The sequence below is a fragment of the Cyrtonyx montezumae genome, unplaced genomic scaffold, assembly GCF_038088225.1.
Source record: "Cyrtonyx montezumae isolate F1298 unplaced genomic scaffold, pur_monq_1.0 scaffold_0, whole genome shotgun sequence".
In the NCBI taxonomy this organism is placed as follows: Eukaryota; Metazoa; Chordata; class Aves; order Galliformes; family Odontophoridae; genus Cyrtonyx; species Cyrtonyx montezumae.
Window position 1 is genome coordinate 32,268,112 of NW_027071824.1, and position 12,147 is coordinate 32,280,258.

Consider the following 12,147-nt stretch of genomic DNA (forward strand, 5'->3'; position numbering starts at 1 on the left):
ATTCAAGCTGCTCTATCACCTGGACCTTAGCCATTTTGTCTGCAGTGTTGGTGATATGCTTAAGGTTTCTTATTCTGCCTTAATGATGGCAACTTGATGATACATCCAGTGTTAAGTAGAGTTGCATAGCTGGACAAGAATAAAAAAACTCATCTGATTCTGGAGGAACTCAGATTTGAAGCACCATAAAGAACAGGCAGTTACATCTTCTGGCTGAGGAGCCAGGTACTCCAGGTGAGGAGCGAGTTCTCAGCATCCCTTAACTGGCTGTGGTCCAGTGAGACAGTTCAGCTATTTGACCACAGTGAAATCACGGAGAAAAAGCAATTAATGTGTCACCAAACCACAGCAGCATACTGTCAGGGAAGTGAGAGAAAAGAGGGTTATTACAATGATCCTAATAGATCTTGAAGTAATGAAATGCTTCCAGAAATGCTTTGCCTAGCTAGAAAGTCAAAGTGATCAAGTCTATATGGAAATGCTGTTATCAAGGCAATTCCTCATGAGGACTACAAATAAAAGAAGTACTTAAAAGAAACATATGTACTCAGATATTGTTCTTGTTTTTATTAAAGAAGATGCCAGAACATGTAAACACTTATTAAGAGCTATTTTATATTTTCTCTGAACTAGGCTGTGATATTGCAGATCTGTTTTTGTATGTGTCAATATTTCAAACAAAATAATTAAACAATGTGCAACTGTGTTGGAACTGGATGATCTTCAAGGTCTCTTCCAGCTCAGGCTACGTTATGACTCTGTGAAATAGTTAAGTTTGCACGTCATACCTGATTATCAGCTTCTTTATTGTGTATTAATTTCTTAGAGTAACAGCCATGTGTTAAAAATAAATATTGTATTGCCTAATAATGTATGTAGTGTTCAATTGGCTGAAGCATTGGGTTTGGCCCGAAGCTTGGAAATGTGAAAATTGCACACATGTAAATATGTTGGCTGTAAGAGTTGTTACAAAAATCCATGGCTGCTCCTTTCTCTTTACCTTTTTTCTTTTTTCTTTTTTTTTGTCACAGAGAAATTTTCTACTGCTGTCTAGAGCATACTGTGCATTTCCTATGTCTCTTTATTTCTGCATCAGTGTAATACAAATCCAAATCATGTTCTCTTCATCCTGTCAATCAGTTTGCTCACTTTGCTCAATCCTTAGTGTTTACACTACAATGCAGGCAAGACTGATACAATCTCAGAGAGGAGAAAGCCGTGACACCACAGTCCCTTTGAAGCCACTGACATCTCTGCAGCTTGCAATGTCTCAAACAGCAGATCCTCTCTGAGATATGCCTATTCTTCTAAATAATTCCTTCTCTGTGTTCACTTACACATATGTATAAAGAGGGTAGAAGGAATAAAAGGAATCTGTCTGATGCTAGTGGGTTTCAGGCATGCTATCTGCTCAGAACAAATGTAAATGCATAAAGAAGATGCAAAGTAGAAAATGAGATAGTTTAATTTAAAAGGTCACCACGAAATCCTATTTATCTTTAAGGTTTTCCATTCTCTCATTCCTTATTTACTATCCCAATGACTTTGAAATTCAGTATTTTTGGAAGCTGATAATGTCTCTTACACAGTGTTACCTAAATGGGAGAAGGCTGTAAATGGCAAAAGTAACCTTCTGCCTAAGTCAGTGTGCCACTTTGATCCACTAATTTAGGAGTGGATTTCTTTTCTTCTTTTTCTCCCTTTTTTGTTTTTGTTTGTTTGTTTGTTTGTTTGTTTGTTGGAGAATTAGATAGGTTCTTTGAAATGTGTCAGACATTTATTACACACGGCTTGATTGCTAAACTGGCATTTGCAAAACCCCTGTCAATTCTTTAATCAAGTGTAAAATAATAATGATGTTTGGGGAAGACTGTTAGCCTTTCCTGTCTCTGACATTTGCAATTTTTAATGTGACTTTGTTTTTCTTTGTATTTTTATTTTTATTTTTTATTGCGCAAAATATCTGAAAGGGAAATGTGTGGTAAAATGAAGGACACAAATAACAGCTGGTAAATACAGAACTGTTTTCTTCAGTGCTAACTATAGTTATTGGAGAAAATTTCAGAGATTAGTATGTACTTACAAGTTCCCCTCCGAGTGGTGCAGAGATGTGTTGTCATACTGCAGCATGACAGTGAACTTTTGGTCTTCCTGAGTTACTTTTTCCTTTTGTAACTAAATTTTGCAGTGTAAGGGCTTACTGACCCACAGCTCTGGTATGGAAGCCTGCATGGCAGAGAGCAGGAGTACCTTTTCCTTGTGTGCACAGCAAAGATTTCTTTCCATGTGCAGGTTTTATTGCTTTTCTTTGGTACCAGATTGGATTCCTGCAGGTGTCTTTACACAGAGCTGTCCTTGAAAATCACAAAAAAATTTCAGCCAGTGGATGCTTGGACTGTCAGACTTCCCACAAGCACAGCACTACATTGGGACCACAGGAACTTCTAGTGAAATTCTGTGTCCTGTTTGTAGGTCCTGCCGTAGGTGTGTCTATTTACCCTGTGTCCAAGCTATATAGCCAAAATAGCATCTCTCCCTTCACACTTACTCAATGGAAGTCCCTGTCTGGTGAATCCAGACAGAGATGCTTATAACCAACATTTCCAAATTAACTTGGGAGTCTGTTTTAAATAGGGAATCAGAAGCTCAGAAATTGTAGCCCTTTGAATCTGAAATGCTTTTTCCTCTTTGGCTTGATGTAGAACAAGCCTGTTGGTGTGCAGGTCCCAGCACAAATTTATCTGTTTGTTCAGCTTGCTTCTTAGGGGATTATTTCAGGGAAATCAGAGGATTTCAAGGCAAGAGAGCTCACTTTATCAAAGCTGATTGAGCTGGATAGAATCAGTATGTTTAAGAATGTATCATAAATATTGTGCAGCATTTTGGCCTAGAGGGCACCATAAGTACATTTTTGCAGTTAAGAAATAAGTAAATACAGGAGTGGCTTGGAATATTACCTGGGAGTAAATATCCACCCTGCCTTACACTGAAGACAATCCTGTGGCTTCTCATTCACTCTTAGTGAGTGCTTCCCCACAATCAAAAAGACAGAACTCTTAAGACACCCAATAAGGAGCCCCAGGGTAGAGCACATTCCTCTTTCTGTGGCAATGGGAAATGGGATGCTTTTATCAGTTGCATGTTGTTTGGATGGCATATCTTCATGGATGAGAAACCATTTGGGAGATGAGTTTTTCTTCAGGAACGCCAAGCTCTGCTCCTTCAGGAGCAGTTTGATCCCTTTCCTTGGCAGTCTTCACAGAGAACTTCTATTGAGGGTTGTTTTTTTTTTTTTCCTAATACGATCTTATAAAGCAATCAGTTGTTTATTTAAAAAATGTAAAAAGAATCAATTTTAGCTTATTAACAGCTCTGCTAGGCAGAGATTGAAACTGCTGAATGTATGAATAAACCCGGCCTATTCATCACATCATGGAGCATGTAATCCTTAGAGAGTGTCAAAAATCCACAAGACGTCCCTGAATGCTGAATTTTGCATTGATTTGAATCTCACACTTATTTGAGAAACATTTGAAATCGTAATGAGGCAAAATTCTTTCCTGACTAAATCTCTGAGGAGGTATTTTGGTTATTTAAAATAGATGTGAAATCTCCTCAGTTCTGTGATACACACTCAGGATGCTGTGACATGAGGCAGGGCATGATGAGGAGGTGGACAACTAGCAATGGAAGCCTTCATATTCCTCGGGATCCTTGTGGCCAAGGAATGCATATGCCTGACACAAAAAGAGCAGAGGAGAGCAGACCAGAATAACCATAAGATGGTAATTGTTATATGTGTAGATGCCATTGCTCAGTTCAGAGGGTCACAGAGGTGAGTCCTAAATTTCATGGGTTAATCCTATTTAATTTTAATGGATCTCCTGGTACAGCTGAGCAATCAGATCTCTTTGAAGCTCCATATATGCTGACATCGATCCATTAATGTTCATTTTTCTAGCTCTTGAAATAAAGGTAAGTATTAAAAACTTTAAAATGCTGTTTCTTTGTTTCTTAGAAGATAAGAGTGATTCAATGGCTTAAATATAAAAAAGGGTGGAAATGACAATGTAGCCAGCACATTTTTTAAATGAAATCCAATGGGAAGCATTTGCTTTGCTAAGAGAAGAAAATATACCAAATATATTAGGAAGATTAAAATCACTGTTTCAACTGAACAAGCCTGTTACATGAGGACTGTAAGCCTTTGTACACAAGCAAATATTTCAGTATCTGATACAGGATACCTGTGCATGTTTTGTATGCATACTGTGTATATACAGGAGGTGGCTTCTGTAAATCATGAAAGAAAAGCTTTTGAGTGAGCAGAATAGAAAAGATTACTGAGAACTCATAAAGTAGTCAGTATGTGTGTTAACTGACTTCAGACAGGACAACATGAGCTTTCTATTTGTTTTCAAGATGTAATAAAATTACACGGTTTTAGAGGCATTGATCCTTGCAGAACACCTTTAAATCTGCCCAGTACTGTAGCTGGAGAGGCTGAACACTTAAAAAGGCAACCCAACTTTCCTATTGGTGGGAGATGGTAGAGGGATTTTAACAAATCAAAAGTAGGGTCTTTTTAGGTCTGGTGTCACCCTTCTGTCCTTGCTTCTCCAAACCACTTGCTGTTCAAACTGTTTTGTACAGCACACTGCTCTTACCTCTTTACAGTTGACCAGACCTTTCCCAACAGAGAACTTTCTGATGAAAGAGGACATGTTGTTGAAATGAAAACTTTTAACTGAAAGAAAAAAATATGTCTTTTGGAGAAATACTGGGAAAGAACATCCATTTTAAGCTGATGATTGAATCCATTTGAAGTAAAAATAATGGTACACTGTGCTTCGTAATATAAAATATTTAAACTGAAATAGTAATAAAACATTTTTCATACTTTCTAAATAAAATATTTCAATCAATCTCTATGTGATTTTTGAATTGTGTTTCACGGGAGACTTAAAATTGTTCATTTCAGGGAAGAAAATACTCAACATCACATAACCTCCCATGGAAAGCCAGCTTTGCTTACAGCCTGGCTCCATCTCTCCTCTGCAATTGCCCCACACTCCTGCCTGTCTGTTGACAGCTCCTCTCTGCACGAAGTGCAGTCCTGAGCAGTGCCTCAGGGATGGTTATCTGATGGTGAAGGCCCCTTGTGTTCAGAAACATGGGGCAAGGGTGCCACTGAGAGAATGTGTTGATTGTGCAGTGAGCAGCTCTGGGTCTATGGGCAGGAACAAGTCCAGGATGTCACGTGGTGACACCTCCCTGTGGTGTGAGCCTTTGTTCATAGAGCAGCAAGGACAAAATGGCAATTCTGTCTGGTCTGCTTGGGCTGTTGGGACAAACCAGGCTGCCTGTGTTGGTGACACCTGGAAATGTCACTCGAGAGAAAAGGCAGCATGAAAGACCTGACGTCCCACTGCCTTTTTTTGGCTTCCAGAATCCCTTCCCAAAACCTGCAAGAATCCCACATATCTTCTTCTGAGTTCTAGATCCCTGCCAGCTGCCCTCCTAAGATTAGTTAAGCCATGATTGGAATCATTTGCTGGCACAAGTTGCCCAGAGAAGCTGTGGGTGCTTCATCCCTGAAGATGTTCAAGGCCAGGTTAGATGGGGCCCTGGGCAACCTGATCAAAGTTGGCAAGCCTGCCAATGGCAGGGGATTGGAACTTGGCGGTCTTTAATGTTGCTTCCAAACTAAGCCATTCTATGATTTTATAATTCTGTGATTCTCTGATTTTATGTTGCAGGATCACTGTGCCAAGGATGCAGAGTAAACTCAAATTATTAAGACACGAACAAAGGGGAAATTGTTCCCCCTTTAAGGGCACACCTGGTTGCCCCTAGGCCTGGTGCTGGCAGCGCTGCCTGGGGCAATCCTTCATAAGAAGCACGCCAGGTCACAGCTCTGTGATGATAAAAAGAGCACAAATATTGACATGGGGAGGAGACAGCTCTAAGGTAGCACTTGCTGCAAAGCTTTCTCATCCAAGCAATAGTTAAATGTTTGTCCTTGCCTCTTTCTTTCAAAAGTAGGACAAATATCTATAGAGTTCCCAGTGGGGAGGTAATCTAACTTTAACTTTCCCACAGCCAAGTAAAACACCCGAGACCTATGTTAGGGATGCAAGCAGGTCGTCTGAATTATGATTATTCAATCTGGTATTATTTTAATCTGACATGCCTCTCACGTGCTTTATGGAGGTTCATCTTGACCCGAAAACTGTAATCTCAAGGCGTTCCTCCTTACAGGTGATTTGTATCGTTGCAATACCTTTATAAATACGTGTATATATTTCTTTTCATAGTGACAGCCTGTCTGTTGGGGTGGTACGGGGTCTTTTCCAAGCGCTGGTCCCTTGCTTTGGCTTTTTCTAATTGTGGCGAGAGGATAACGAATAAAGAGCCGCGGGGGGAGAGACCAACACCTCCCCGCGGCGGCTGCGTGCTTCGGGTGACGCCTCCTCGTTCGCTTCCAAGACAATAGCCGAAAAAATTAAGGAGGGGGAGAAAATGCCCGATCCTGCCGTGTGAGATAATGGATGAGCGCGGGGTGACCTGTTTTTTTCCTTGCGGTGGAGCTGTGCTGAAGACAGAGGGCACCAGCGCCCAGCCCACAGCCGTCGCCCCGCCGCCAGCGCGCCAGCTCGGGGCGCCCGGGCAGCCGCCGGTGCCTGCTCCGAGCGGGCGGCGAGCACCGGCCTCACCGCGCCAGGTACGCCCCAGGCTGCCCTCCCGGCGGGGCACTGCGGACCGGGCCGGGCGAGGGGCACCTGAGGAAACCCTCCCACGGGATACGCGGCTCTGCCCCGAGCCCCGGCTGCCCCGAAGCGCCCACAGCCCCGCCGCTGCGGCGACGCCCGCACCTCCGCGCGGTGCTGGGAGGGCAGGTCGGGAGGGCGGCCGGCGTGCCTCGGGCTGCACGGGCTCTTGTCGTGTCGGTGTGTCGGAGTGCCGGTGTGTCGGGGTGTCGGTGTCTCGTCGCGTCGCTCTGTGTCTGGCTGCGTGTGCGGGAAAGACCGCTGCAGCGGCTCCGGGCGGGGGCAGAAGTTTGGGGGAAGCTCCCGGCGGTCGGGCCGGCGGTGGCGGGACCGGGGCAGCGGAACGGCTGGACAGTGAGGGGACGGGACGCCGGGGCACCCGTTCGGGAACGGTGGGATGGGGCACGGGCGGCGCGGCTGCCGGGCGGCGGGAGCCCGGGGCCGGACTCGGGGGCTGATGCCGCCGGGCGCTGTCCGTTGTGCTGACGGCTCAACAGGGACCGCGCTCCTTCTCCCGGGCGGCGGAGGCCGTTTCCGCCGTGCCGGAGGTGGCGGCCGCTCCGCCCGGCCCCGAGCGCGGCGCTGAGCCTGCAGGAATGGTGGCCGGGCTCGCCGGCACCCCCTCGCCCGAAGGCTGCCTGCGAGGCGTGCCGGCAAAGCGTAGCAGGACTTTGCCCGCGGTTGCCGTAGTAACTGGCGTGTTTTCCCCCGGGGCGGGTGTGTGTCCCTGGTCGGAGTACAGCTTTGCTCCTGGCAGGCGGAAAAGTTAAGCTAAAAGGAGCCCCTCTCTCCTCCCCTCCGCTGACCTTTAAATGACATTTCCCGTCGGTGGCGGAGCAGAGCTCTCGCTCTCTCTTCATCTCCTTTTTCTCTCGGGAGAGGAAATTCCCGAGCTGAGGACCTGAGGACGATGCCTTCGGAGGGCAGGAAGGAGAGAGGGGCAGCGCTCGGCACAGTGCCCCTGGATGAGGCCGGCTGGGGCGGGCTGTGCCGCCTCCCGGAGCGCCGAGTGCCCCGCCAAACTTTCGACTCAGCCGCGGGCGGAGAACGGGAGGGCTCGGCTGCCTGGGCAGGAGAGGCGGGCTCAGAGAGGTTCCCATAAACTGACACAGGGGAGTGTGGCAAGATAATAAGCACACACCTTAATCCCTTTCGAAACATGCTTCCAAGAGCCCTTACCAGAATCAACTGTCCTATGAAAGTATTGACCTCCTCGAACGGTGCTCTTTCACGCTCTGATTTGACGTTGAATCCCCAATGAGCGCTTCATACGCTGTTTCTGTGCCACCAGGTTAAAAGTCTCTAGGATGACAGCTGCCTGTGCACCCTCGAGAGTTGCGCCGTGAGACGTGGCTGCGATGGTATTGGGAGCAACCCGAGAACCGGCGGGGGGCAGCGGATGCCGTTTCCTACATGTGCTCACAGCATACGCAGCCAAGAGGAGCCCACCGGAGCCGTAGCCCGGCCACGGAAAGCACCGTGCACCACAATGACTGCCGTGCTGCCTCTCGTGCTACCTGCGCTGCTGCTGGCAGGTGCCGCGCTGCCACCAGTTGCCGCCTCTGCGCAGCGCTCGGTGGCCCGCATGGACGGGGATGTCATCATTGGTGCCCTCTTCTCAGTCCACCACCAACCGCCAGCTGAGAAGGTGCCTGAGAGGAAGTGTGGGGAGATCCGGGAGCAGTATGGCATCCAGCGGGTGGAGGCCATGTTTCACACCTTGGATAAGATCAACGCTGACCCGGTGCTGCTGCCCAACATCACGCTGGGCAGCGAGATCCGTGACTCCTGCTGGCATTCCTCCGTGGCCCTGGAGCAGAGCATTGAGTTCATTCGGGACTCACTCATCTCCATCAGGGATGATAGGGATGGTGGTGGCCGCTGCCTCACTGACTCACAACCGCAGCCCCCAGGCCGTTTGAGAAAGCCCATTGCAGGAGTCATTGGCCCTGGCTCCAGCTCGGTTGCCATTCAGGTGCAGAACCTACTGCAGCTCTTCGACATCCCACAGATCGCCTACTCTGCCACCAGCATCGACCTGAGTGACAAGACGCTCTACAAGTACTTCCTCCGTGTGGTCCCCTCTGACACACTCCAAGCTCGTGCCATGCTCGATATTGTCAAGCGCTACAACTGGACTTACGTGTCCGCTGTGCACACTGAAGGTGGGTTCAGGGGGAAGGTGGGAGCCCACAGTGCCCATCTGCTGCCCAGGAGCAGGTGGGCCCTGCCTGGCCTGAGTGGGGACCCTGTGGTGCCTGTCCAGGTGGTCCTGTGTGAAATAGAGGCCAGTAGGGCTGTTCTGTAGGGTTCTACTGCAAAGTCACCATCCTGAACAATGTGTTCATAGTCAACAGGTTTCTTTCATTTTAAATGTCTGGTATCAAAAGTAAAGGCTGTTATATAAAGGAGTGTGAGCTTGTCAGTGAGCTGTGTGGACCAACATAAATCACAGAAATTATTTTTTCTTATGGAAGGTGAACTCTTGTGATAGATTACTGTGACATTTCTATAGCTCAATTATGGACCCAAAAATGGGATTTTCAAGTATAAAATTGCAAAGCTGATCATATTATAGTTGTAATTGTGCAGCTGTTCTCTTTACCTGAGCATATCTCTGCTATGGATTTGATTTACGATTCCCCTCAGTTACAGAGCTGACTCCACACCTTTTTTTCTCAGAGAGATGGCTCAGTAAAAAGTCCTAAGAGCATACACAGTTATGAATAAACAAAGAAATTTCCAGTAAGATTTGCATATACAACATTCAAAGATGAATTGGGTTAAACTGAATGCTTAAGACATAAAAATCCTGCAATTTTCAAAAAATGCATATGTAAGAGCAGGAAGCAATGACCTGGCATTTGCAGTTCGTTTTATGCCCTGTCACAGATGAGAAAATGAACTGCTGGAAGGAGTGGAGCACGAGCTGTTAGGATTCCTTACTGCTGACAGATAGGATTAGATGTTGTGTCAGGCCAGGGCGACAAATAAACATCGAGGGGGGAATTGTGTGTGGATGCAAGCTGCTGATCTCCACTCCATGCACTTCTGGGGAGCTATGAGCTCACTCTGGCTTAGAGCTGCTTGGGGAGGTCTGCTCACTCCCTGAAGATGCAACTCCTTAATACAGGTGGGATTCACCTCTTCAGGAAAAAAACAATAGCTTCTGAAGGTTATTTGTTAATTCATTTTTAAAAAGATGTAAGTAGTAATTTAATCCAGTGATTGTGAGAAATTTTAATTCTATATCTATTTTTACAATAGATGATGACTGAGGAAAAATGGTTATCGCAAGATATTTTTACAGGATTTAGACTGGTACTTTTGAAAATAGTGGATCAGTTCTGCCCCACAAGGTAACAAGGAAACGTCTTAGGAGTTCCTCTTAGGAAACGTCATGAGGATTTTGCAGATTATGCAGTTTGAGTTACATATTTACTTTTTATTATTATTATTATTCTGTATCTGTCATACTCTTATTGCTAGAGAGAAGCTACAAATCCCACCACAAATATATATCTAACAAACCTCAACTTCTCTGTTCCTTCCAGGAGGATGTCATTAGCCCCATCCCAGTTGCTGATGGGTAAATTCTGAAGAGGTTTTTTTTCCCCATATTAATTGAAACTAGTACACATGAAATAGGCATGAGTTATTACAGTTCCATTGCTTGAAATCCCATGTATTCACAGTGAGAGCTACTTGCTGATATGTTAAAGATGGGATCACTCTGCACAGACAATACATATCCACTCTGAGTAATACTTTGTGAGAATAGGAGATTGGAAGTAGAGGGATAAAGTGTAGTTAGAAACATTCCTCCCCTACACATACTCATAGGCCTCTGCACTGTCTTACTGGTGGTCTGCAAATCATGCTGGGGTCTCATGGCTTGGGGAATCACATCAGTGGGGACCATGAAAAATGGGACCATTCTTAGGAAACATGCAGGTTGAAGCTGTGAAGAAGTTTCACTTTCAGAGAACTTCTGATCTGATCACCTCTTGAAAGCTGCAGAGCTGCTGTTTCTGCCCAGTCCCTCACTTTCACAGGGCCCTGCAGCTCATTGCCTGCAGGCACACAGCCACAAGGGGTTGACACCAGACCATCAACCTATGGCCTGTGGGCAGCCAGCATCGTTTGGTCACCAACAATCCAAAGCCAACCTGAGTGTCTCGGCTTCTCTGCTCCTCCTGCTCTGCTCCCATTCTCTATCTGGAGCTATCTGAGTGTCCCAAACAATACTTGTCTGTGGCAATGTACTTCTAATGAAAATTAGAAATAAATGCCACCAAGTTTGGTACTGATCTTTCTTAAAGTGGAGCCTGCACATGTCACAAGAATCAAGAGAGTAAAGTCAACCAGCTTGTGCCATGGTGTCTTTCAAATAGTTCCCAATATTCTTCTTTGCATGTGATGCAAAGACTCACTCTTCTTGTGTTAATGCCATTACCAGTGACAACATTTACCTGTATACAGTCTCTGCACACTAGTATATGATATTGCATGGTGTTCTTTTTGCATCATTGTTTATTAAGATACATAAATACTGCACTCGATTAGAAACTGGTTTGTTAGTGAAAAAAATCTGTTTTCAAAGGCTGGCTTAGCTCCCTTTAGATTAAAACTGACACAGAGCTCCACATTGCAGAACAAACAAAAGCAAGTTACTATGTCTGGTTGTTATGTATCTCAGTTGAGCGTACTTACACATGGTGAGAGCACATTTATTTCAGAGTAGGCAGCAGTCATGAAATGATGTGAGAAATCTGTGCGTCTGCCTGTGGAAGGCTGTGTGACTATAGGGTAGCTGCAAGGCATTTTCAATTATTTTTTTAAGGATTCTTCAAAGATACTTCAGTGTTGGAGTTCTTGGCATGGGTACATCTTCTCAGCTCTTAGGCTTGGAAGAAATCCTTATCTAGAAATGCAGAGAAGTGTCTGTATAACTTCAAGCCAAGGCTTCTTATGGAAATCAAAGATCTTAAAAGAATGTGTATGAAGTTGGGCACAACTCTATGGTTGTTCCTGAATTCAGGTCATGTTCACGCATACTGAATGTGATTCTGGCTATTTCCAGAAAGCACAGGGCACTTTTGAGATTGCTGTGTGTTACACCAGTTTCCAAAACCCATGAGATGTCCACACACTGGCTGGTACACAGTAGAGTCTCCAAAAAATACCTCATCTTTATCTGAAAAGTATGAGAGACGATGGTGTGAGAAGCCTTTTTATGAACTCACTGCAGAATAAGCAAATATAAATAGTTAATGCTTGTGCCTGAATTTTCATTTCATTCACTGGCCTTAAAAAACGTGTGTAAGATTTTTGGTTTTGTGAATACAAAATCTGAACATCTAGAGTAGATCTGTTT

The 12,147-nt window shown here is 45.3% G+C and overlaps 1 protein-coding gene across 1 annotated transcript in view; it reads left to right on the forward strand.

Moving 5' to 3' along the window:
- The first annotated feature begins 8,169 nt into the window (after window positions 1–8,169).
- Window positions 8,170–12,147, forward strand: part of GRM1 (glutamate metabotropic receptor 1) — a 173,502-nt gene continuing 169,524 nt past the window's right edge. The window contains exon 1 of the mRNA XM_065731770.1: window positions 8,170–8,935. Coding sequence (XP_065587842.1) covers window positions 8,170–8,935 — 766 coding nt within the window. The remainder of the gene's footprint in view (window positions 8,936–12,147) is intronic.